The sequence below is a fragment of the Haemaphysalis longicornis genome, unplaced genomic scaffold, assembly GCF_048455015.1.
Source record: "Haemaphysalis longicornis isolate Haplotype H1 unplaced genomic scaffold, Haemaphysalis longicornis Haplotype H1 scaffold_9, whole genome shotgun sequence".
Taxonomy (NCBI): domain Eukaryota; kingdom Metazoa; phylum Arthropoda; class Arachnida; order Ixodida; family Ixodidae; genus Haemaphysalis; species Haemaphysalis longicornis.
The window spans coordinates 46,214,684-46,241,208 of NW_027526460.1; the positions used below are offsets into that span (position 1 = coordinate 46,214,684).

General features: G+C 47.5%; 1 protein-coding gene across 1 annotated transcript in view; it reads right to left on the reverse strand.

Annotated features, from left to right (window-relative positions):
* Nucleotides 1-5,604: 5,604 nt before the first annotated feature.
* LOC144151534 (neuropilin and tolloid-like protein 2) overlaps nucleotides 5,605-26,525 on the reverse strand; it is a 60,602-nt gene continuing 39,681 nt past the window's right edge. The window contains exons 6-8 of the mRNA XM_077682624.1: nucleotides 26,353-26,444; nucleotides 20,993-21,148; nucleotides 5,605-10,136 (exon numbers count right to left, since the gene is read on the reverse strand). Of these exons, the coding sequence (XP_077538750.1) occupies nucleotides 9,844-10,136; nucleotides 20,993-21,148; nucleotides 26,353-26,444 (541 nt within the window). The 3' untranslated portion in view covers nucleotides 5,605-9,843. The remainder of the gene's footprint in view (nucleotides 10,137-20,992; nucleotides 21,149-26,352; nucleotides 26,445-26,525) is intronic.

Sequence of the window (26,525 nt, forward strand, 5' to 3'; positions counted from 1 at the left end):
TCTCATTCAAATTTTGTGGTTGAGCCAAACCCAAGAGACAACCATTGTGGGCCCTGAGTGCGCGAACTTTGCTTAGATTGGCGTATAAATATTTTATTCGTGGTGCGAATGTTTATTTACGCAAGTTACCTTGAAATGTAAATACATAATTCAAATTTCGATGGTTTAACCCGCAGTAGCTACGCCTCGGCTATGAGGCGCATCAGAGTAGAGGGCTACAAACTAAGTTAAACCACATGTGATCTTTAACGTGCGCCATATTGTGGACAAACAGGAGAGTAGCTTTCGTAGCGTAAGCTACACTGGCCGAGGTTGAGCAGTTTCGCGTGGGCCGTGAAGGGCCATTCTGCGCAAGCGCGAGGAGCATTGGATTGGTTGGGATCGGATCGGATCGGATCGGATCGGATCAAATTGGATTGGATTGGCTTGGATTAGATTAGCTTGGGTTGGATTGAATTAAATTGGATAGTGTTGTATTGAAATCTAATCCAAGTGGAGTACGGGTGTGTTGGGTCTCCCCATTCGCCGGTCTGGGCATTCCAGAGGAGTGATGTCATAGCTGCGGCAGACGCACTGGCGCCGGCGCGTGCCTAGCTGTGCGCCTCCGTTGCGCAGTAGCCAAGTCTGACGCTGCGCAGGAGCCGCTTGATAGCCGTTACGCGTGGCTCCTGGAGAGCCATGCTGCGCATGCGCGAGGAGCAGTGACTGGACTGGACTGGACTGAACTGAACTGGACTGGACTGGACTGAACTGGACTGGACTGGACTGGACTGGACTGGACTGGATTGGATTGGACTGGACTGGACTGGACTGGACTGGACTGGACTGGACTGGACTGGACTGGACTGGACTGGACTGGATTGAATTGGAAATCGTTTTAGCAGCACTACGCATAATGAGCTAATCCTAGACAACCAGGAAGCCTAAGAATAACCAGCTGAACCTTAGCTCACGCTACGTATACCCTGGCATAGCCGAGCTAAACCACTGCTAATTTTGTAGGCATCATCAAAGAAATTGGCGCTACCGGGATCGGGCGGCATACTTGCGCTCAAATAACCTTGTTTCAAATATACATAATGCATATTACACATAACTTGGATTCACGAAGTGAAACGTGACTGCAATGTTTAGTTTAGGTCCCAATAGGTTTGTTACAATGTTTTGTTTAAAGTGTTCATGAAAACAAAATAAAACAAAAATCCCGGGTCATCTCCGCTAACGTGAAACCTGGGGAGGGGCAAAGCATGCAGTGGATAAGTGTATTCTTGGCCCCTTGGCGTTTTCGCCAACGGAGATGAAACCGTTGGGAGCTAGAAATGTACAGCTTTGCTGCAAAAGTCTCGTGTTTTTGAAGAACGAAGCGTTCTAGCGCAAGGCGCAAACGAGTGCCCCGGTATTTTTCAGTACGCGTTACGAAGCGTTCTAGCGCGAGGCGTAAACGAGTGTCCGGTGTTTTAGTACCATCACTACCAGAGACGACGATTACGATGACGACAGTAGACGCTGACAGCCAGAGCCCCTAAGGGGCTTCTCCCCTAGTACAAATTTGCTCAATTTGAAAGACCTAACTTTTGGCAAGTCACTAAGCTCCATTACAGCCGCAAAAGACGCATTTTAACGGAAAAACACAACTACTCTTAAGAAACTAAAATATCGCGTGGCACTTACGTATTATGAGAAGCGGTGACTGGTGATGGGCCGGCACTCAAAACATGGTGGTCAGTGGGTTAACTGCCCGTTAGCGTTCAAGTGGTGATACGATTAAACGGCGCTAGAGGCCCCACTACAATCGTCCAGTCATGTTTCCTGGTTGTGATTTAAGTCGGCGGCTGCCAATTGCACAAACAAGATTACATGAGGTGGGAAGTGGCTTGTGAGTTGCCACTTGATTATTTTAAGTACGGAGCACTTTAGGGGCTCACCTTTTCGCCATAGCTCGATCGCTTGACCCAAGTAGGGCCACAGGGCGTTCCGTCGTAGCGGCTGCCGTCGCGGCGTAACCCAGAGGCTTCGAAAGCCGAGCGGTTTATATAGTCATAAGCGTTCGAAACTCGTGAACCGCTGGCGCTTGTCATACACCTCCCCGTTGTTTAGCGCAAAAAAAACTGCAGGTACATTTGAGGCAAAATATACGTAATTAACCGGCAGCGCCCGCGTTCATTTAGTTAGGAACGCTCGTTGGGTTGATTTTTACGATAGTAGGCAAAAAAAAAAAACGTGGCAGTGCAACTCCGCCACGTGCGGGAGTAAAAACGAGCACAAAAAGAACAGAACTCCCGCCGGCGCACTTTCAGGCAAGGGGCGAGCGAGCACTGCGAAGGCGGGAAATTTGAATTGCACTGGGTGGTAGCAGTGAGCGGATAACGGCGCTACAGCCCATTATGGCGAATCCCCGCTCTGGACTTCCGACAGCTTTCACATTGAGTGGAACGGCTTTAATTTTTTTCAAAATTTTGGGTTTAAATTGGTGTAATTGTAGTCGGAAAAAAGCAGTATTCTCAATGAACCAAACTTGTATTTTGCCCCCTTCAAGTGAGGACGTCGTAGGCCATGGGAATTGGGGAATCGGCCGTGAGCCTCTGACGGCAGGTGACGTCGTCACTAGTCCGTCCGACTTAGTGGGTCTTGAGAATTTTAGTGACAATTGTTATGTCGCAGCTAAATATATGTGTTGATGAAGCGCCGATGTGCTCCCGATGACAGCTGTCATAGTCATTGGCCAGTTCCCTTGGGCCAGCATGTCAACGTCGTAGCCATTACATCAAGGGTCCAGAGAACCCAAAGGGAATTGCTTGTAATTTGGGCCTTTTTCATTGTAAGTTGAAAATGTAAAAGGTAACAAACGAATGAATTGGTGGAGTGGTCACTGGCTTCTGAGGGCACTGTCATCGTCACTGGCCAATCTACCAGAGTGGGTGAAATCTAAGGGTTGACGAAATTTCGTCTGCGGGTGGAAGATTCATAGTTACAAGCGTGAGATCGCCCACCAAAGGTTTCTTTTTAAAAAAAGCAATAAAGACGTTTCGGTTTCCATACGAATGCCCTGCTCACTTAGCGAACAAGGCTCCCTGGGCAAGGCTTCCTTCCGTATGGCAGGTGAAACGGCTGTTTACCTTTATAAAGTAAACCTTTGGTCGGCTATCTCACTGTTTTAACTATGCACCTGAGTGGACATGCCGTTACGCTTATGTTGACCTTCAACGAGGGATTACCTTAATTTTGAGCCCGACTACACGCCAGACAACGACTCGCATTCAGGAGTCCTGGGTTCGTGTCCCGTTTATACTCAAATGCATTTCATTATATTTTCGGCTAATTTTGTTTAGTTTAATATTCGAGCCGTCAACCGTTTTAGGAGCCATTTTGCTGCTACAGACGTTTGCGTAGGTGGTCGGTTTGTCAACTTAGTGGGCCATTTAGATCTTAATAGCAGTCCGTTTTTGCTGTCAGACATCTTTTACGACTTCTGTATGGTACTTTTACTCGTGGTATGAGGCAATTGCTGGTATAACGCACCATTTGCGTACGCTAATGCAGTTCTTCAGGGCCGCTTTATGGTATACGTTCAGGCCAGATGCTCCTGCTTACGGAATTCCGTGATACCGCACTGTGCGCCGAAGAAAATTTCAGTCATAAAACCAGGGGCAAAAGAAAGGTAAACTTCTGTAGCGGAACATATATTTCTGCCCACGCCCTGCTTTAAGGTGCCTCGGGTAAAGTATCCGCCACGAAGAGTGGATATCATTATCTCTCTAGAAACTCTACACGCACCTGGAGGTTTCACTATAGAAATCTATACTGATTCTACAGCAGCAATTCAGCATTTACGCTGCGTAGCCAATGACTCCGCTGCGTCAAGAGACCTAGTGGAGACATACCTCTGCTCTCTGCGGATGTTGTGGATTCACTGTAATACACTCCCCGCGCACACTGCGGCAGATAATGCCGCCCACCCTACCTTTATTACATGGTGAACACATTTGCTTAAAAGCGCACCAAAAGGAAATTTCATCCTACAGTAGTAAGATCCGCGTTGCCCACACGTGCGCTCATCCTACCGTGTGGAACAGACCTCCCCAGTAGACTTGCTCGCTGGTGGGAGGTCTTGCTGCGTAGATTTTGTGTTGGAGTGGCCCTCTCTTCTGCGGTGACTCGAGCGTGGTCTCCACGCTAACATGCGCCGTGCACCGTCACTTGCCCCTTCTGCTGAGCTCCTGCCGAAGTAGCTCACGAATCCCTTATTGTAGAACTGCCGTTCACTCAAAACAGCTAAAACACGACACCACCAAGGCACAGGTCTCCATCCTGGAAGACCCCCTCCCAGCGGTGGCTTTGGGGATTCCATCACCGTTCCCCTTTTGGCCTTCCTCGTCGAGACGGGAGCCAACTTGCATTTGTAAAATAGGCCAATGTATGCCAGAGGGCATGCTATTGCAATAAAGAAAAAGACGGGCTTACAGGCTGAGCTTCAAATTTGCCTATATGAAAGCGGTGTCTATGTTCGGGTACGCCAATTTGTTCACCATTATGCTCATCACCGTTTTGGTTTTAGATGCGAAGCATCTCATGCTCGGGGCTGTGTCCCTCCCTCCCTCGTTGTCGTTGTCCGCCGTCCGCACTCTACTGCGCATGCGCGTCTCTTCAGCCCCGTCAGCGTTGGGGCTGACGTCAGCGCAGTCCACTATAAAAAGAAATAGTTAGGCGTCGCCCGGTTTCGATCCCACGACTCTCTGGCCGCAACGGGAGGGACGTGGCGCTCTTCCCACTGCGCTACAAACCGAGACAGGAGCACGTGCTACGAACGCGCCTTATGTCCTTCACTCATTCAAACTACGTGAAGAAGCTGCTGATATAACGACGGCACGCGAAGCTGAACGTCAGCGGAAACGACGAACTGAAAACTAATGGGAACTTCGGTCGACCCCATGGCTGCTTCGTATACTACTCAGGGTTCCCCTACGGGAAGATGGTGTAATCTTTTTCTTTTTGTAGCTTCCTGAAAATTTGCTGACCACGACCTGCATATTGTTGCGCGTAACGATAACCCATGACGATGCAGTTACCGGTCACAGGTTCTTCTCTTAGAAAACGTTGCCTGGAGCTCTCATTCGGTTGGTGTGACTGGCTGCCTAATTTATACGTAAGTACCATTTTTTTCTTGACACCGTAGTTCTTAACTCTACCTGAGCTTTTAAATAAAGCAACTTAAGTTACCACCCAATCCTTGAGACATTTACATTTGTTTTTGTTCTCGAAGTTTGTGTACCATGACAAAAAATACCCTTAACCTCACTGAAACCCATTCAGTGTTGCTTCTCTTATAAAGCTCTAAGCGGCTATGTTGCAGAGAAATTTAAAATGGCCGAACTGAATGTTGATTTTTCGGCGTCATCTCGGTGTCCATAGCAGGATTAGCGCATGTTAACTAAACAAGTGCACAAATACTAAGAAGGCGATGTTATCCGAATCATTGCTGTTTTCACTACTTAAGGAATGTGCACGGATGGCGCAAGGATCCTAATCGGACGATTTTGTCTCTTAAAAGATTATACAAAAAAATCTTAACAGCGCCGCAGAACTCCCGAAAGAAAGAAGTGCACATTTTCTTGTTTTTATTCGACTTTTCACACATTTCTTTTTCAACTAGGCTCGCAACCTTTACACGACGTGAGGGAAGTATTTGTGTACAAAAGGGTATAAGAGTCTCTGTGCTTTGGTTTTAGTTATATACTATCGACTTCAAAATTCAACAACCTTGAGTTCCTGAGCCTCAAGCCATCTACTTTCGCATCAACATTGTACAGGGTTCTTCTAGCATACAGAATCACAGCACAAGCTACGATGGTTAACATAACGTGAAGCTTACACTCTCGAAGAAGAACTGCGGGGCACACAAACGAACAACTGTGCCTCAAGATTTGTTGTGTATGCCAAACCAACAATTATTTGTTACGCATGTCCACGTTGGTCGGTCCTACACAACTGCTGCTCGTACGGAAACTATACAATGACATTTATACAAGAAATAAGAACAATACACAACACGATCAAGGTACTGTACCAAGAGCGCCGAAACTACCCAGACGGTTTGGTAAAGTTATTAGTAGGTGAGCTAAGCGATCTTTGTTCTTAGTTAATGTAACCGTAGGCACAACCTTGAAGCTGTTTAAAATCAATACACGCAGCTAAGCAAATGCAGCTAAGCAGTGCTCCCTTTAAACGCGCGAAAGTTTCGTGCTGGAGATGTTTGTTTATTATGCCCCACTTCCCAAAATAATCGTATAACGAACGGATCATAAAAGAGTTATTATCTGCAGCGCATCCAACAAAATCTCACAGCCGTACCCAGTCGTTGAGCAACCTTAAACAGCCTCTTTCCGATTTTCTGTTCCGCGCGAATGCAGACAAAAATTATGTAACTTGATGCCAGTTCCGTTATGGTGCTAACAACTGCAATGGGGCTTCAAGAACTCCTTGTTTTAGGCAAACGAGTAAGAACTGGCAGGAGGCATCGCGTTCCCCAAGCGTTTAGGCCGTCTGTAGTAGTTATACGGGAAAGTATACTACGGACGCGGTGGACTCCCAATCGCCATGCTTCCTTTCTTGGTATAACTTCTATTGAGCACCCCTTAGCAAAATCGTGTCTAATATACACACTGTGAAATCTGGACTAGGAATTTACCCTTAGGGCCTTGTTTAAGATGTCGAAACCCATTTCTTGTGGATAAGAATCAAGATCATGGAAGTTCTTAGTTTTATGTCGCGTTCACACATCGCATAAACACATTGAAAAGGCTGCTCAGTGTCAGTTTTCACGCGCTTGCGCTGTGGTTAAGATGGGCGGGCATGTTGACAGCGGTTTTCGCTGAATTCATTTTGGTATAGAACAGAAACACGTAGTGCGCGATGAGTTAAATGTACGAATTACGTGATAATGAACGGCTTTATAACTCAATTGTGGCACAGATACTCAGCAAATGTTCTATGGAAACAAACTCATACCAAAAAGCTCAAGTTATCATAACTCAAGTTCTTAATAGTTTATATATTAACCCGCTGTTTTAATAATTTCCAGCATTGGTATCAGAATATGCGATTGGCTCTCTGAAACTTCTACTTGCTGTGCCACTGAGTAGCTAAGTGCAGTTATCTACAAAACATTGCGTGCACCTGCCTAAAACATGCAACGTCTATAAGTTCTGTACACACTCTATAAATATAATATCGATACATTTACGATTACTTCTAAGCAATCGTTGGCATAGTAACTAAAGTGCATTGCGATATGCGTCTCACGCTGGCAGTACACGACCTATCGTCAAAGGTGAAAATGCTTAGGCCCTTGCCGGTCTAAAATGCCTGAATTTTTTTACGGGTCAAAATTTCTGCCAATGCATGTACTTTTTGACTACCACTTCTTATATGACCTATGGGCAGTTTCGAAATAGTAAACACATACTGGCATTTTAAACGAAACGCCATAGCTCTAGAATACCATTTTGATTGTATCGAAAGGAATTTTAATTTGGAATGTTCACAACCGAAAGAGTTCTCGATTATATGAAAAGGCCTCAAATTGTATTTTATTTTGGCGCCATGCGTGCTGCCTAAAAACGTATCCTGCTCGTACTTGTGGGCGTGAGGCTAGTGTCTGCAGATATTCAGTAACAGTCTCAGACGGCATACAGTCGTGCTCACGTGACCTACAAGCTTCGTTTGCATTCACCGCTTTAAAGAAGTTTTGCTTAAACGTATGGCTCTACAACAGCTACGCAATCGGAAGGTAAGCCTCTAAGGCATAAAGCTTGATTTCAACGTTTAGAGCTAACGTAATTATTCTGGCGGCAATATTGTCTGCGCACTGATAAGAGCCGCAGATGCGCGACAGCGAAAATACCTTGCTTGCAATAAAACAATTCCATGTCGCCGATATGGACACTTAAGTTCTTTACCAGACGGATGCTGCGGTAATTAGCAATTGAGGCCGTTACTTTTGCAGTACAGGTAAAGTTCTGATTCTAACGTGCGCTCACTGCGACATATTGAGAATGACTTGCTTCACTTCGCATCTAGGCACCTGTTTCCTCCTATACTAAGGGTAATGCTAAAAGCGAGTGTTATGCCGAGAGCATGTTTTTGCAACGATGTTTGTGCAGCAAACGTTGTTGCTGCAGCATACTGCGCACATTGGAGCATGGCACAAATGCTTCCATCGTAATCCGGCAAACATATTTAAAAACTACGGCACTCACACGTGGCCAGACAAGCATACACACCTCAAGTGTCTCTAACAGAAAAAACAGAGATTTGCGTTAGGGACTGCAGCAACCTCATTTTTTTACAAGTGAATTTTTTATATGAAAGGGTTTCCAGACAATTTTAAAAAAGCCGGGTGACTGACAAATCAACAAGATTTCTTTTCACGGTGTATAAATCAAACATAATTCTCGTTCGCCTATTGAACGTCATTGTTATCTCCAGTTTCTTGTATAGAACAGTTTCCTCGCACACAGTGCACAAAACGCACACGTTGAAATGTTTCGGGGTCACCGGGAATCTCTGCGAAGAAAAAGCAAGCAAAAACCACGAAATGAACTCGGCGCGAAACAGGCATGTTAATACAAAACACACAGAAACCGACCTTCACACATTTTTTCGACGGTTTCGTATATTACAAAAACAAAGCAGCAAGCATCATTGTACCGCATGGTGCTGTGATGACTCATAACTGCCACGCAGTGGCATCAGTCACGCAACCACATTTGCTTATGCACATAAATACAAGTAATACATGCATATATGTTTCACATCGTTCTTTTTGCCTTAAACCCGGTGAAATAAAACGTACGCGATAGTTTTATTTTGTTTTTTTTTGCTTTCGTTAGAGGCCATGAAGACAAAATACAAGTTTGGTTCATTAAAGGGCTGCTTTACATCGACAACAATGATAGCAGTTTTAATGTGAACTTTAAACGAATATTCAAGATATTAAAAAAGCCAGAGAAGCAGTAACGACTTCTAGCCACTTTTTAGTATTCCTCTGTGACTTCAATCGTACCTGTATTGCGTCGCTGCGGCGTGGCTTTTGAAAGTATTTCACTATTTCCTGAGGTATTCGGTTGGAATAAACGTCCTTCACGGATGGAATAGGGCTGAGTGAGTTCCCAAAGACAAGTTCTCAAAGGCCAGTTCCCAAAAGCCAGTTCCAAAAAGCAAGTTCCCTGAAATTGAACAAAGATGTATTTTGTCATCAGGCCCCTTTAAAATGATCGTGTGATAGCGCGTTGCAAGTTATGCCTGAAGAATAATGACTGCAAAGTTCCCACATGCCACGCGGGGAAACATGTTGCTTGAAATAAACTTTCCGGACGCTCCAAATATCATCAATGCATCAGAGATACGCGCATAGGCTTAGAAAACGCTTCGATTGTTTCAAGAGCCGCCAACGTATATCATGTTTCATCATGCTTTGGCCGCTTCAAACAAACTTGAGCATTTTACACGCACAATAAGGCCAACTTTATTTTTACCGCTTCTGGCCACAGCTGTTCATCTCACTATGCATTTTATAACCCTACTTCTAGTGCATGTTCGCCTAAAGCTGATTGACATGACCCAACAACGGCGGCAGAGCTGTTTTCTCAGCACAAAAATGGCACGGTTACGACCGGTGCCGGGTGTGCCCTCTCAACAGCCCCTTCGTCTTGGCGTCACAATCACAAGGCGACAGAGAATCCGTAATCTACGCATAGTATTTTGTGGTCCACGTCACAACGGAGAGCAGTGGCGACGGATCCCGCCCCATCCGCCCCACACCTAGCACTCCGCTTGGAAGCGCTGCTACACATCCGTGGGCGAGCGGCGAGGCTTGGCGAAAGGGGGCGGCCTCGCGGGCGGCACCGGGCCCGGCAGGTGCTGCGGCCTGTGCAGGCTGCAGTTGAGCTCTGGTAGGAAGGGCGTCTGTCGCGTGGCGCACGTGGGGCTGTGCTCCAGTTGGCGAAGAGGCAGGGCGAGGCCTTGTGCCGCTTGGCCGGCGCGTCGGGAATGGCGACGGCACAGGATGACTGCCATGAGCGCGCACAGCAGCACCACACCGGCGCCGGCACCGCATCCGGCTAGTAGCGGTAGATTGCCTGCGCCGCGCGGATGAGCTCATTAATCGTGGTTGCTCTGCCCCCGTAGGTCGTCTTCACCGTAGCGCTCCAGAATGACCACCTGAACTTAGTAAGTATGCAAATCTGCGAAATGACAGAGCCCAACATACCATTTTGGATTTGAAAAAAAAATGTTTTTGCGCAGGGAGAACAGGCAGGGTGCGAATGGTGTTTTGCAGTGCGCAATGTCCCTGCGCAGATTCCCCTTTTCACTCAAATTGAATGGTGGGGTTTTTCTGGAGCATTGTGGTGAGGACGCCTTACGGGGATTTGTTAGAGTGAAGTACAAAACCGACCTCTGGGATTATAAATTGTTAATCCCAGTAGCTATTGTCACTCTGCAAACGCTTTCAAACGCAACTCCCGTGTGTATTAGTGTATTTTGGCCACGCTCTGAATTTGATGTCGCTATAAAGATTGCTTTATTGGGTAAAACATTATGCGCTATCGTTCATTTTCTGCATTGCTACGACGGGAAGCCGCGCACTCGATGATGAATTCCTGGTAACTAGTCATCACTAGTGATTCTCACTGGTGTTTCTGCCTGTGCTAGAGATATATGCAGAAAACCTGAAGACTAGGCACAAACAGACCCAATTCTGTCTTTTCACACGTGACGACCAGTTTTTAGCGGAATAATAGAGTAAAAGCTTCCTTTGAACTTGAGTAAAGTTTTATGTTTAGACGTTTGCATTTTGTGCCTAAAGGTAAAAGGACAAAACTAGAAATGCTTTGAGATGCGTAATATTGAGTGCAAATTCAGACCACCGCAAATGACCGGTTTGGCAGAAAGCAATGCAAGAAAGCAATGCCACATTATTTCACTGCAAATTTATGCAAACATGACTTGCGACACATTTTTCCCGGCAAGTGACTCTTAAGGCACATTCCCACTGGCGATTTGCCTCGTCGCGCGACGGCGCCCGTCGCGCGATGAGGCCTTGAGGTGGTGTTCGCACTTGCGATGAGCGATGATGCGACTGCGTTCAGCGCAGCTGCTTCCCGACTTGTACGACGTCGTTGGTGCGTCAACCATTCGCCGTCAAAGAAAATGATGTTACGCGACAAAAGCAGGTAGAAATCAAACTAAAACACATCCTACTAACCTGGAGCAATGCCGAAAACATTTTCGGGTTGCGGGAGGAGCAGAAAATAACAAACTCAAGAAGGCTCTTTTCAACATATTATTGCACGAAGAAATGCACACGCTTGCTTTCACGCCACAACACCCGCATCACGGCCCACAAATGTCGCTTCTTTTCACAGGCGCAAAGTTCTGGCGCCACCGAACTCTACGCGTGTTTACCAGTAGCCGATAGAACGAAGGGGCTGCAAGTCAACCTACCGTCTCGCTGTTTCGATGATTACTTGCTTTTACAATCCATACACGCTTCTCCACACTGATGAGTTCCACGCTATTCGTTGATTAGTGCACGCGTACGCTGAAGCCACTGACCAAAGAACCGATGCACACGGGAAGTTGCTTGCCCTCCCGACCCGGCGGGTACAGCGAGCCAGCGGCGGCAGCGGCGGTGGCGGCGGCGGCTCGTCCTCGCCCGCCCGCCCGCAGCGTTTGCATACCGGATGTATAGAGTAAAACTTGTTGCTGGGCTAGTTGGTTCATGATCATAAAAACTGGGATTAGCGCTTTAAAGAACAGGACACACGTAAGAGAAAATGGACAGGACTGGCGCTACTTCAACTGAACTTTTTTCTCTTACGTGTGTCCTGTTCTTTAAAGCGCTAATCCCAGTTTTTATGACGGATGTAAAGAAACGTTTCGTTTCTGGCTACGTCAGCCTACTCCGCGGCCATGATTGGCTTACAGGTTTTGCGGGGCCGTCGCGCGACGAGGGAATTCGGGCTGAGAGCGATCTGCCCCGCCGTCGCAAAACGCCGAAAAGCGACGGCCGGTTCGTCGCTTTGCGACATCGCTTTTCGTCGCGCGACGAGGCGCATCGCCAGTGGGAATGTGCCTTTAAACACGAATTCCAGAAAAGCTAACGCCCCTTCTAACGACAGCGATGGTTAAAACGCTCAACTGTCTTGTGAGGAATTCGTCTGATGCTGTCGTTGGGGCTATAGGAGTTCACAGTTTTGTTGAAGAGACGGTCGCCATCAGTGAGGTCAAGAAAGAATCCATTTAAATCCAAACTGCTTGGACCATGAGGAGAACTTCTTTCTGGGCTTCGACCATGTCGGAAATGCGCAATCGGATAGACGTCAGCTTCATAACGCGAGAGACGAAGTTACGATTGCGACCACCGGAAGCGCTTTTATTTTGAAGCGCTTGACGCGCTTTCGCTTGTAATCATCATTATCGTTTTGTGAAGCAAATTCTGTAAAATTGGCTTTCCAGCAGCGCATTTTTGTGGCGGGATGGCCGCATCAGTAAAGCTTCCCTTTAAAAGAATAATATATACGAAACTTGTTCTGTTTTTTTTTATCAATGAAGCCCACGAAATTACAGACATCGCAAACAGCAGTAAACCGGCGTCGAGGCCTCAATAGTTTTCGCAGGGCCACCCATTTTATTTCTTCCTATATATATTATTCTTCATCAATGAGACTGAACAATCAAGTTTTCGTCTTTTTGCGCTCCGTGAGAAGCGGTTGGATTGAGCTGGGGATGAGTTGTCACCTCCTGGCTTCTTATCTTAAATATCGTACATCAGGATGTCTTTTGTTTTTCATGTTTACCAAACACGCATTTTAGAGCTCGGCACCTGGACCACGTAAAAGTAAGTCCATATTCTGTTTACCACTCGTCTATCCTTGTGGCATTGTAGCGATGAAATTGAGCATTCTAAAACAATAATAACGAAGCTTAGTTGTGAATGTTGGTCTTCTCTGCAAACAACTAAATGATAGACGAAATTATGATTTCTTATCATTATCATGGGGTTTAGGGTCGCCCTACTGACGTTTACATGTCTGCAATTTTGTAGTATCATCGGTCGATATTAAAGGGACTGTGCAACACTTCCGATAAGCGCTTTCACTCTTTCCTTCGCGTCTCGAAGCACTGCGGAAGCTATAGTAATCAGCAGCACGCAGCCGCACTGCGTGATCTGGTCGTCGCTGCAGATACGCCTTCCGTTTCTGCTTTGATTTTGCGGGTTTCTTTTTAAAGCAGCTATCGAATGCGTTTATTGCTGCAAATGATAGAAAGCTGGGCAATAGCGACTACACTTCTGCAATGATATAATTCCAGCGCTTGAAGAAACCAAAACCGGGAAACAGAAAAAATCTTTTGAGCAAATTTCTAAGTTATCTGATGAGCATAGAGCAGTACTATTTGGCTAAGATACTTCGCGACCCCATAATCTAAGTACTGGATGTGTTGGTTGACTACGTCGTGCAAGCATTGAAGGTTTCGAAGGAAGTCAGAAAAAGTGTGGCAGGGTCGCTTTAAGGAAGGTAACTTCCATTCGACTGCATGCGCCAAGAAATTACCAATGAGCAGCGAACCTTAGCCAATTAAATATCAAAGCGGCTTTGTACGGCTGTCCCCTCAGCGATATAACGATCGCTGGTCGCATGCCGTACTATGCTCAACGCGGGTTTTGTTTGAACAAAGGTCGTCAGCAAGGATGGATAATGTAATTACGCTACGCACGCTTTCAAAACGCTGAGTTTACTCAGCCCAATCGTTCACGCGAGTTGCCAGGCCCAGAGAATCCGGTCTCTATCTGCCTCCGCACCGTCGATCGCCTCGTTCTAGACTTATTCCAGGCCATGGCTGCGCTGCGCGATATAATTATGCGCATCGGGGTTAGCGGAAATGCACTTCGCGCCGAACGGCGATTGCTCTCACATCATTCCGTGGGGCTCTAAACGTACCGATGGAGCAACTATTTCCCGTGCGGCCAGAAGCCTAGGGGAAGGGGGGCTTCCCTGGCCCGTTCCTCCGTGGAGCTATTCATCACGGCTTTACGACGTTAGCCGAGGTTTATGCGAAGAGCGATGCGCAGCCGGCCGGAAAAGAGGGCTAGCGTTAAGAAGGAAATGGAGAGAAAGAGAGTAATGGTACAGGGGTGGAACGATAGAAGACAAGCCCTTCTTCCAGACCATGCTTGGCCGCCTGCTTTCCATCGCAGCCGCGGGGAAAAAATTCGAACCAGCTCGGCGCTGCGCTGCTCTCTAAGCCACGCTGCATTTTTCGGCTGTTCCTCCTACTACTTGCTTGCATTTGATCTCGGTGAAATTTTTTTTTCTGCGAAAGCAGTGTTAACCCACCTCGGGAGATTTCGCGGATACAGAAACGCAAACACTTGCTTAAGCCTCTTTCGTGAAGCTAGCCGTATGTTCCGGCTGGTAAATCGTGTGCGCAAATGTTGATGCCAGCAGAGGGGGGTTTCGACGCGGTACGCAATGGCCCCACGCTAGGCCTCACGTCAGGCTTTCAAGTTCAACGTCGTCTACCGTGCCCGCCATGAATGTGTTTTCGGCCCATTGGCACATTCAACGCACTTTCACTTACAAAACACCATGCCGGTTTTCCGTGTATCCTTTTACGTCTCTAGTCACAATATGTCAAAGGTGATCGGAGCCCGCATATACACTGATTCCAGGCAGAGCTGGCATGCCGACTCTATAAAATTTATTGGCACTGTTATATCCACTTGCTTCCTTTATACTCACAATGTAGGGCTTAACACTCTCGTAGACGAGATTTCTGGAAATTAATGGCACTTCAATGTCTTGGATAACATGCTCCCTACCGTGGTACTGACACTGAAGACGTACTGAAACGATACGCTGACGCTGTGTAGCCGTAGCATACGCTCCGAACGCATTTGCCGCCAGATTTGTCATTTAAAAGTCCTTCAGGACTAGGGTCTTCGGGATGCCTTCTTCCACCATTAGGTAGGTGAAGGACGATAATGCAGCCGTTATTTCTGAGAATCCAAGCCCCGAACATCTTCAGCAGCCCTTCGTTATTATATACCTGCATACTTGTGAGACAACCGGCCCATTACGCAGCCATCGCGATCTCAGCTCTCTTCTCCTGCCACGTTTGGTCCCACATAAATCAAACATGCCCCTCTAACACATGCCTTCCTTTACTGCCCTGCGACGATAACGTCGTTTGTACGTAGTGCATAAAGCCGTGGTTGTCGTTGACCGGATTCTTTAGCCATTCTTTTTGTGTATCATAAAATAACAATTTTCATCGCGATTTTTTGAAGGCCAGCAAAGGATGAATCCCTTGTTTTCACTTAGTGACACTACGCAGCACAGCTGCGGTAAGTGGTTGCGAATGCTGCTTGCGTTCAAAAGCCGGGCTCTTCAAGGCGAAAGGATTATATCTTCATGCTTCATGGAACAGGTTGTGAAGTACAGAAAATAGTGAGGTTGTGAAGCGCAGAAAAAGCCCGCACCGGGAAAAAGAAACACGAGCGCCGGATGAGAGACGGTCTGAGAAAATACTACACAGCGAGTGCAGGGAAGGGAAAAATTTTATCCGTTCCACTCAATGTGAAAGCTGTCGGAAGTGCAGAGCAGTGATTCGCCATAATGGGCTGCAGCGCCGTTATCCGCTGACTCTTGCCACGTTTCACGCTCTTTGCCACCCTGTCTAATCCCTCTCCTGATGAATTCAATGGAGGTTTCTACAATGCATTTCAAATTTCCCGCCTCCGTAGTGCTCGCGTGCCTGCCGCCTGAAACTGCGCCAGCGGGAGTTCTATTCTTTTTGTGCTTGTTTTTCCTCCCACACATGCCGGCACTGCCACTTTTTTTCGCTTACTATCGTAAAAACTAACCCAACGAGCGTTCCTAACTAAATGAACGCGAGCGCTGCCGGTCAATTACGTATATTCTACCTCAAATGTACCTGCAGTTATCTTTACGCTAAACAACGGGGAGGTGTATGAGAAGCGCCAGCGGTCCACTAGTTTCCAACGCTTATGAAGATATAAGCCGCTTGGCTTTCGAAGCCTTTGGGTTACGCCGCGACGACAGTCGCTACGACAGACCGCCGTGTGGCACTACTTGGGTCCAGCGAGCGAGCTACGACTACAAGGCGAGCTCCTAAAGTGCTTTGAACTTAAAAGAAACTCCGGAGGAGGATAGACCACTGCCGCACGTGCAATTCGAGACGCTTTCAGAAGTGGAGGCACTGACCAACGTTACTAGAACGTTGGCACTGACGGGGATGAACAAGAGGCTCCTGACAATGGCGAGCAAGCGGAACGAGTTTCGGAGGCTGCTGTCCAGGGTGCTGGTCAAGTGGTGACCTGCCACGGCAGCACAGTTCAACAGCAGATCAACAGAACTTCCAACTAGACTTTTGCCTTCACATTCCTCTAAAGTTTTAAGCATGCACCATCATTTTTTTTTTGTAGTGGCGATTACCCAATCCACTTCTTTCGCGACTTTATACCTTTTCCAGCAGGTATTCTAGAGGAATTTGCAGCGTGCCGTCCGCAGTGTCTGTTTCTGACGTAGGTTAGTATAACAATTGCTGACCGCTGCCTTGTTGGTTCGTGAGGGCCATGGAAGACGTGCTACAATTCGCCACCAGCCACTGATAAGCCGCGATGACGTTGGTTGGGAGACCTTCCAGTGTGGTGTCCGCCAGTGGGGTCGAATAGGTCTCCTAATTGATCTCCAGTGCTTTAATTTCCTGCACAAGGCACTGCACGTAGTCAATAGGCTTCCGCAAACATTTGCCGCCGTATTTTGCTTCAGTCGATGGCACAGACATGAAACGATCGAAAGGCTCTTGAAGAAAGCTCCAAGTGTCAACAAAGCGCTTTTTGACGATGTCGATGTCATCGCCATAACAATAAATTTTTCTTGCCTTGATGTTGCCTTGCTTTTGATGGCGTACTTGGGCCTTTTTACCTACTGCTAGACTGTCGTTCATATTAACACACGTGTTGTGCTGCTCCCAGGAACCAGGTCACTGGCATATTTTTCTTTCAAATGAGAGCATTTCCAAGGCCGCAAGCTTTACAGAACCGTTGCGCCAGAGTTCGGTGCGTTCTTGTTTCAGCCTCGTAAGTAAACGTCTCCTTGAGACCGGTGAAAACTGTTTTTCTTGAGGCATTGATTCCGTTGCCTTAGTTGTGAAAGCGCCCTGTTTGCCGCATCTGCGAACTTTAAAACTGTCACCATCTCAGCGGCGAACTCCGCGGTTTCGACGCCCTCTTCAAACAGTCCATACCGCCTTTCACATCGTCGGTATTTTCCTCCAGTCTTTCTTGTAAGGACGCAAGCGCACCGATGTCGCCGTACCCTAGACAGACTGCTTTATTTATGCTGCAAGCAATCTGCTCCTGCCCAGCAGACCGCTTTTACTTCAGCAGGTTCATCCTTGCTTCCGTACGCCGGTCACGCCACTCGCCTCCCTGATGGACAACTGAAGCCTTCCCGTGTGTCTCTTCTGTAAGGCGTTCCGCCGTGCCGAGTTCCGTGACCCCAGTTGTTGGAAAACTTAAAACGCGATGGATAGCCAGAAAGGGAATTTGCATTTAAATTAATTACGTCGAGTCTGGAAGTTCTAACAAAGCTACCGGAAATTTTTCTTTTTCTCTTCCCCGACTGCCAAGTCCACGTACCGTTGCACTGATGTGCCCGCTCTTTTGCACACGCCATAGCTCTAGCGCGCTCGCGCCAATTTTTACGTTGTAGTTCGTAGTGATGAGAATAATTGGATGAAAATCTTTTGTTAGGGAAGGTACGCCAAAGGTTTTAGCTGTGTTAGAGCAGAAACGAAAGAAATAAAAGCGGTCACTGCAGCACTCGTTAACGTTGAGGTCTCGAAAGTGTTTATTACTAGGTAGTCACAGGGCGACAGCTCCGGATGTGCGCTGTTATGCAAGTCTTGTTAGGACGCTCTTTGAGGTGAATACGTCGCTATGTGGGCGGATAAGGATGTGTATAATAAACATGCTTCGAGTTAAAGGTGTGCAGCGGTGACAGTTTCTTGGTGAATAATTGTTGAACATACCCAGCCTAAGTTCGGAGGTTGGCCGCGAGGCTTGAGTGACAATAGAGGCACCCGGGAGTAAGGTGATGTGAGCACCATTGCTTTTGGTGTAAACGCAACGTTTGTAACAAAAATGTTGATAAAGATCTGGCCAATACAAGATAAGGGCGGAAGATAAGTTAGGTAGCCTGTATGCCGAGTCGTTTGCCGAGTTCCGAGTCGTTTGCGTTCGTCGACTTTGTAGTGATGAATGCGTAACGACGGAAGTGGTGTGGGCGAACGAGGTGTCTCCTTGGCAGTGAGCAGCGGAGTCTGAGATAAAGAACGATCCTGTGCCGCTGCATGAGCCGCCCGTTATCAAACGAATTCGGCTCGCTCCTAGGCAACCAGTCAAAGCGGGCAGTAATATCGTTCCGTTGAAGAATTTGCACTGGACAGGTAATGTCACCCACAATGGAATTAGTGGCAGATGGGAGCAAAGTGCCTGTAAGTCCTCCTAGGAGTCAGTAGGGAGTCGAAGTGAAGTTGACATGACCGTGGTCGAGTCATAGATCATGGATCAGAGAGAAGCGTTGAAAGCATGGAGTACTTCTTCGAAGATCGCATTGGCGAGGTCCAGCATGGGGAAATATCCAGACAGAGCAAGGAGTTCGGGAACGTATAGGCGGGGGCAGTAGATCTAAGTGTAACGCCAGAATCAGTGTATATGTTAATTGCGGTGTGCCACTGTGCCGCCTGTACCAGTAGAATCTGCCAACTGCGTATTCGAGGTTTGTGGCGTCCGACAGGCTGCTAGTGGGCGGCGGTGAAGGTGATCGTTTCCATGGTGCGATACGCATGCAAAATGCGCACGTTGATGACCGTTCATGTTTGTCCCATGCAATGAGTGAAAGCCCTTGGTATCCCCGAGGCCGCTTTGATGGTTGTGCATTGGCCTCCTGGGTGATTGCTGAAATAGGTGGAAGGGGGACCAATTCCTCCACACCTTGGACAAGGGAGGGCCGAGGCAACCCACTAACGGTTGCATCAACTGTACCTGCATGAGTTTCGCGTTATAAAAAAGAAGAATCGGACGAGATCGCAAAACTGGCTTATCCAAATTTGTGCTTGGGCGGTGGAGTACACCTGGGTCTGTTATGTTAAAGCTCTTAGTGTCCATTTTCATAAAAACATGTCATGGGATCTACATATCAATCATGTTATTTCCCGTATTGCAAGGTCTGTTGGCATTTCAGCAAAGATTCGTTTCTTTTCACCGCATGAGATCAAACTAAAATTTAGAGTGTCCTTTTCTTCTCTCATATTAATTACTGTGTCCTTGTTTGGGGGAAAACCACGATAACGAACTTAAATCGCCTACTCGCACTCCAAAAGAAAGCTCTTCGACCTATAGCCAATGAAGATTACCACGCGCACACTAAACCGCTTTTCCATCGTTTTAATTTAGTTTCTACTCGCCATCTTTACTCATAACATCTAGTGATGAGAGACCAATAGAGCATTAATAACTGTGAAAACTTATCAGCGTCCCTTGCAGATCTGACAAACCGGATGCCCATATACAAAACCCGTAACACAGAACCTTGCCTAATACCTTTTTCGAGAACTTCCTATGGGGAACAAGTGCTTCGCTGTTCTCTCCCTACGCTCATAAATTACCTGCACAAACAGACAATAATAACAGAAAATACTAGTAAAGCAAAACTGGGCACATTTTTTGTACATGCTGAATGATATCTTGAGAGAAATTTTGAATTTATTCATATGTTGATGAAATGTTTTCTTCTTATTTGTATGGCACTGTTATCGTGAATAAGTGATCATTTTGCTCTGTGTAGTAATTGATTCCGCTGTTGTGCGCGCTATCTGGTTCCGTGCACTTGACTGTGCTGTATGTTTGCTTGTTGATTTTCTACTCGCTCTACTTTTCTTTACATGTTGATTTTACTCGATTTTACTCTCGCTGTGCCTTGTAAAGCGCGGCCCGAACCCTTGTCAAGTGGACCAGCCTCCACTTATTGTTCGGGCCTCCTTCCAAATGTTCTTTGGAAAAATAAAGACGATTTGATTTGATTTGATTTGAATTATCACCGACTGGCTAACTTTGTGGTCATGACAAATTTGACAAGATCGTATTTTCCTCTGCTATAATGCGGTCGTTTGACAGCGCGCCGCAGTAACCACAGGCTGTGGTGCGTCCCCGTGTTGGTCCGAAAACAAGCCTGGGAATGATCGCAGAAAGGTCGCACATACTCGAGGTAGTGGATGATACGATAATTTATTAATTCTTTCGGATTTTGGCCGAATACAGAGGATAATAATATTGGGTGGGAATTCAGAACTTTGTCAGTCTGCTGGTTTTGCTTCTGAATTGGGAAAATCATCGTAAATTCTAAACGGCTTGAGATTAGGTCTTGTTTTCATAAAGTATTAATTGATCAAGAGGTAGGGCTGAGTCTAGAAGGGGAGATGTATGCAAGCGTGTGTGCATGTGTGCACCCATGTATGTGTGAGTGTATGTATGCATGTAAGTATCCATGTATGTATACATGTATATGTGTGAGTATATATGTCTGGACATGCCTACGTATGTACGTACGTATTTGTGCATGAATGCATGCATGCATGCATGCATGTATGTATGCATGTACATACGCCTACATATGTGCTTACGTATGTACTTTATGTGTGTTGGTATGCAGGCCTGTATGTATGTACGTGTATGTATGTATAAATGTGCACCCAATGTTTTTTCTCACCGTACGAACTCACACTTCCGCTTCCCTTTGTTGTGAATGCAAAACTACTTTGAAATAAAAGGCTCCACTTGTGTAATGTATAGTGAAACTTTCAGTAAACAAAATATTGGCTGAACACCAGGAGCCCCGGCACTCACACTTGTCCTCGTCGCTGAAGTCTTCGTCGCTGCAGTTCGGCAGCCCGTCGCACACGAGCGATCTGTCGATGCAGTACTGCCTCGTCTCCGTGCACGAGCGAGACTCCGAGTTCATGCAGTACTGGCTCCTCGGGCACGTGTACTCTTTGCAGACGTCTGCAAAAAATCACGGTACACATTGATCTCTAATCGAACGATCGTCCACATACACCGACCATCACTTGCACGTAGAATCGGCACAGTTCACCGGGCACATCGCAATTACGGTTACGGCAAGCCCGATAGTCGATAAGAGCTTTCAACCACTCCTATTGATATACCATACTCCCAACCCTGTGGAGTGACGCTCCTCATTGTAGCCATCATACTGATGCGAGAGGGAGCGACAGATGGGTTGCGCGTGAAGCTGGAAGTAATAAAATGCAGACGCTGTCATCTCGATCCCCACCGTAATCGTTCCTCTTTACTCGTTGAGGAGAGATAACCCTTTTCCTTGGGAGGGGCAATAATACAGCGCACGGTCATCAGTAGTAGAGGTCGAGGGCCGGATTGAGCAGGAGGAAAACCGCCGAACACGAAAACAAATATCCAACTGCCTGATGCGCAGAAGGTGTTCAAATATAAAGGCTCCACAATCACAGGCAGCTGGGGCATGCTCATTAGATGAATCTTATCCGATTTACCGAGATGTTTCACCCTGCCCGTGACCAGCTAGTGCGCTTTTCAACCTCATTCGTCGGTACGTCTGCCACCGTCCGCATGGTTAAGTAAACGTCTAGGTGTGCCTGCGAAGAGTGGTACGCCATTCTGGTACCAATCATCCATGCCTGCTGTATGCTACAAAAGGAGCCATAAATGCACAAGAAATTTGTGTAGGTTATCTGCAAGAGTGTACTGGAGCCTAGATCCGGTATATACGTTTCTGCATCAATCAACTCGCTTTCCTCTTGTGCACAGCTTCTTTGTCACCAAACAAAGTTGCATCAGATGTTCGTGAATCTCATTCGGCTCACTAATTTGATCTATAATGTGGTGACTGCATACACTGAGACGGACCGTTTCTTAGTGCGCTGAACGCATCTTTGTATCTTGTCAGCAAATATTACTGACATAATAGCACAGACCAATACAATAACTGGACAGAGTAAGCGTGTCTACTCATTTGATAAAAATCCACCTTCTTTAAGCAGGGGAATTTTCTAAGCTCCAATGGCATGGGAAATGGTTATGACAATTTCTCTAGCTGGCTAGTATCCTTGTATAAATTAAGCGGAAATGCAGGTAATAATAAGGTGTCCTTATCACGCACATCCAATTTCAATTTCGTATCTGTAGGCAGCGAATTTTCGCTGGTGCCAAAAGAGACTGGTATTGAGACTGGCGCATTGAGGAACAAAGTTGTTCAAAGTTTTTACCATTGTTTGCAGCCATTGTGAAAAAATGCCAATGGAAGATTCATCGGTGGATGATATTGTCACAAAGACAAGGACGATGCAGTTGTCTTGAATGAGAAACACGTTTATTGGAGCGAACTTGTGCTCCCCTAACAACTCAAAAGAATACAGAGGCGGCGAAGCAGGGGTCAACAAAGTGACTTGCACAGGCGAGTGTCGTCGAATCGAATGCCCCGGCGTCCGCACTGCAGGCTTTTTATCTTTCGGTGCGCGTGGTTCTCGAAACCTCGATTGACATCGAGAACATAGTAGATCCAAGAAGATTATTCTGGGCTGTTCACGTTAGATCGGAATGCTCTCCCTATCACAACAGATAACACATGCGGCACAGAAAGAATGGAACACGCGCTTCCCTTGGCGCAGAGATAACACAGACCGGCGCAGCCGGGCGGTAAAAGCAAAACACAAATAAACAAACCCAATGTATGGTTCGCGGCATTACCCCCCCTCTAAGAGTGCATCGACCCGATGCTAACATAAGCGACAGTCCGAACAAATGACAATAAAAGTTCGTCATCGTCCGTAGAAAGCTTTTAAGCGAACCACGTGGACGACTTCAGGCCGCGTGCGTTGTCGTGATGTGCCGGAGTCACCATCGGGGATCACTTCGTAGGTAAGTTGGCCAACACGTCGTAGAATCTGGTAGGGTCCGAAATACCGTCGCAGGAGCTTCTCACTGAGTCCGCGTCGTCGGATGGGAGTCCAAACCCAAACACGGTCCCCTGGTTGGTACTCGGCGTCTCTGCGTCGGAGGTTGTAGCGGCCCGCATCGACTAGCTGCTGGTCCGTTATACGAACTCGAGCGAGCTGGCGGGCCTCCTCCGCACGTTGAAGATATCCGTGGACGTCGGCGTTGAGGTCGTCGTCTTCTACGTGCGGAAGCATGGCGTCGAGCATCGTAGTCGGCCTTCTACTGTAGACAAGCTCGAACGGCGTCAGCTGCGTCGTCTCCTGGATAGCCGTGTTGTACGCAAACGTGACATACGGGAGCACTTCGTCCCAAGTCTTATGTTCAACGTCAACGTACATTGACAGCCTATCTGCGATTGTCTTGTTCAGACGTTCTGTTAGTCCGTTCGTTTGGGGGTGGTACGCCGTCGTTCTTCGGTGATCCGTGTTGCTGTAGCGTAATACTCCTTGCATCAGCTCCGCAGTAAATGCCGTTCCGCGGTCTGTGATTAGGACTTCCGGGGCTCCATGTCGCAGCACAACTTGGCTTATAAAGAACTTCGCCACTTCTTGTGCAGTCCCCCTCGGAAGAGCGGCGGTCTCTGCGTAGCGCGTCATGTAGTCTGTCTACGACAATCCACTTGTTCTGTGATCGTGACGTAGGGAACGGGCCTAACCGAGGACCAACCCGCTCACACCGATTGCCGTCGCCCTACCCATACCAGTAGCCTAACCGCCGTAGAAATGCTGATTTCGCACGTGGAAGGTCCCCCAGCCCACGCGGGGGAAACTAAAAGCAGCAACTTCTGGAGGTGAAGTTGCTCTACGGCGAAAAACTGGAAACCCTCCAACGACGCAAGGACGCGCTGAAGACAGTGATTCACGACATGCCCTCATCCCGACGACCCGACCTAACCCTGACGAGACTCCCGAACACGACGACAGCTACACGGCGCGACGCGTACCCGACCTGACCGAGACGTCCGTTGAGAAGACGACGACAACGACGATGCACAGTGCCCGACCGTCAACACGTACAAGCAGAGATACGACGCCCCGACGAACCCAGACGCCGAGGAAGACTGACGTTTGGCGAACGCCAGATCATCGTCCGCTGTGCTACCATTGCGGAGAGGCCGATCACATCTATCGTCGCTGCCCGTACAGGAGACTCGGACTGCGTGGTTTCTCCGTCGACGCCCCACGCCCCCGACCCGGCCAGCGCCCTACTGAGATCTACGAATACCTGTCCAACACCATCCAAGGCACCCCGCGAGCCACAGGCGATGACCTACTCCGCGGCTGTTCGTCGACCCCGCCCTGCTCCAACCCGTCTACAAGAAGCTCCACCGTACCGCCGTCCACTCTCTCCGCCGTCCCCACTGTCGCCGCCGTCGACCGTACCGCCGTACACAGTCCAAACCCAATGTATGGTTCGCGGCAATATAATCTCATCACTCTCCTTCTGTAACTTAAGACTCGGAACGGTGCACGCTCTTGCTCCGTGTGTAGATAACCGGAACGCGGCGTTTCTCGAACGCCCCTCCCGCACCGCGAAAACCGTGCTTCGCATTCGAGCCGTTTCAGTGGTCGCGTTTGCATTCTTTAGCAGCGGCAAGGGCCGCCTGTCATTTGTCTGTTTACCAGCATTGGCATTCCGTCGCTGTCATTACCATTCTTTCCTTTTTGCTGCCCGCACTGGCTGCAGACTCGATTCTACAACTCGCAGAAGAGGTGGCGGAAGCCGCAAGAGCAGTCGAGTAGAGTGACCTGGCAAGCCGCGCTGCAACTTGCCTCCATGACAACGTAGGCAATGTTGCCAAGGCAGCCCTCTCCACATTCAAAGGCAGTTCCCGCCGTTGCGCTACTGTTTTTTTTGCCTGCACGACCAATAAATCTGCGCTTACCACCACACGTATAGTATACAGGAGCTCTCACTGCGCACCCCCCCCCCCCCAACCACACACACACACACGCGCGCACATGTACAGGCACACATTACAATGCTGGTGAAATAAGAAGCACTCAACCGAAGCTGGACCGTGCCTCGCCGTGTAATGTCCTATCCCTATGGCAGTGGTTCCCTTTCGGCCAGATTGTATGAGGCAACAGTTACTCCATGGCATGTGATGCGGTTACTCTTTTCTTTCTTAGTCACGGCAACAAGCAAAATGTGTTTTGTGTGAATAGGTTTTGTTCTTCGCAGTGTGCGGAAGTTTGGTAGCATATGGTGTTATACGGAGTTATGTGTAGTTCGCGGTGTGCGGGGCTGCAGAACCATATTATTTATGCGGCGTGTGGTAGCTATTAATATGCGACGCAGTGTGCAAGGCTACGATCCCTTAAACACGCGCCGTTTGCACGGGCTGGTTATTTTTTATACTGTCTTGATTTTGATCAGCAGAATGGCGAGTTGGGCTAGTTGGTGAAATTGCATTTTGATACCTTCAGAAAGCGCAACACTGAAAAAACGTGAGACGAAGAAAGGGAACACAGGACAAGCGCTTCAGTGTTGCGCTTTTTGAAGGTTTCAAAGTGAAAATTGGTTTTGATCCTCTGACAGAGACTGCAGCGGCATGCTGCTTCCCTACGTCCGTCAGACGCTGAGCAATGCTTCGGCAAATGAGTTAGAGCTGCCATTTCTCTGGAACTAGTATGGTGCAGGGCTACAGTGGTATGTGTGCATGTTGTCAATCTGTGTTTCTATTTTTTTAGTGTAGTAGAATGACATACTGCGCCCATTTCTGTATACACTTACTTTCTTTTATTTTTAGTAATCGGTCCTCTACCCCTTCCTGATGAGCCTGCTTCTCACATTGCGAACTGGCGTGGTGGTCCCTGATTGTTTGCTGTTTGTTTTCATCTACAAAATAATTCTCCAGGGACAATACTTTTGGGCTTTCGCTCCGTTTAATTTATTCTTGTTGGCATTGAGCCTGCCATAGCAGGGCTGAAGTAGGTTTTGTTCTTCTTTTTTTTTTCTTATGGGGAACACGGAATAAATAAAGGAATAAGGAAGGAGTCTCGTAAGATCCAGACGGGAGCATGAACCTTACAGAGCTGGGCATCACGTCATTTTGACTAAAGACATTTTAAACAGTTTTAGGCCGACACAAAGGCAGCGCAATAAAAAATGCAGGAACATACGTAAAATCTAATGAAAGTTCGAAGTTACTTCAAATAACACGCTGTGCAGAGAGGTTCTAAAGTAAATAAAATTGGCGAGGTAGTACTAACCGTTAGGCTGAAAGGTCACAGCCGTCCACACGAGCTTGAATCCTATTATTTGCCCGGGTTGTTGGATAGGGGAGTTCACCGTTGTTCTTAACCTGCAAGCAATGGCACTCCATTTAGAGGGAAACCAGAAGACGTGTTTCTGTCTCTGGGAAACCGAGAACACTTCGAAATAT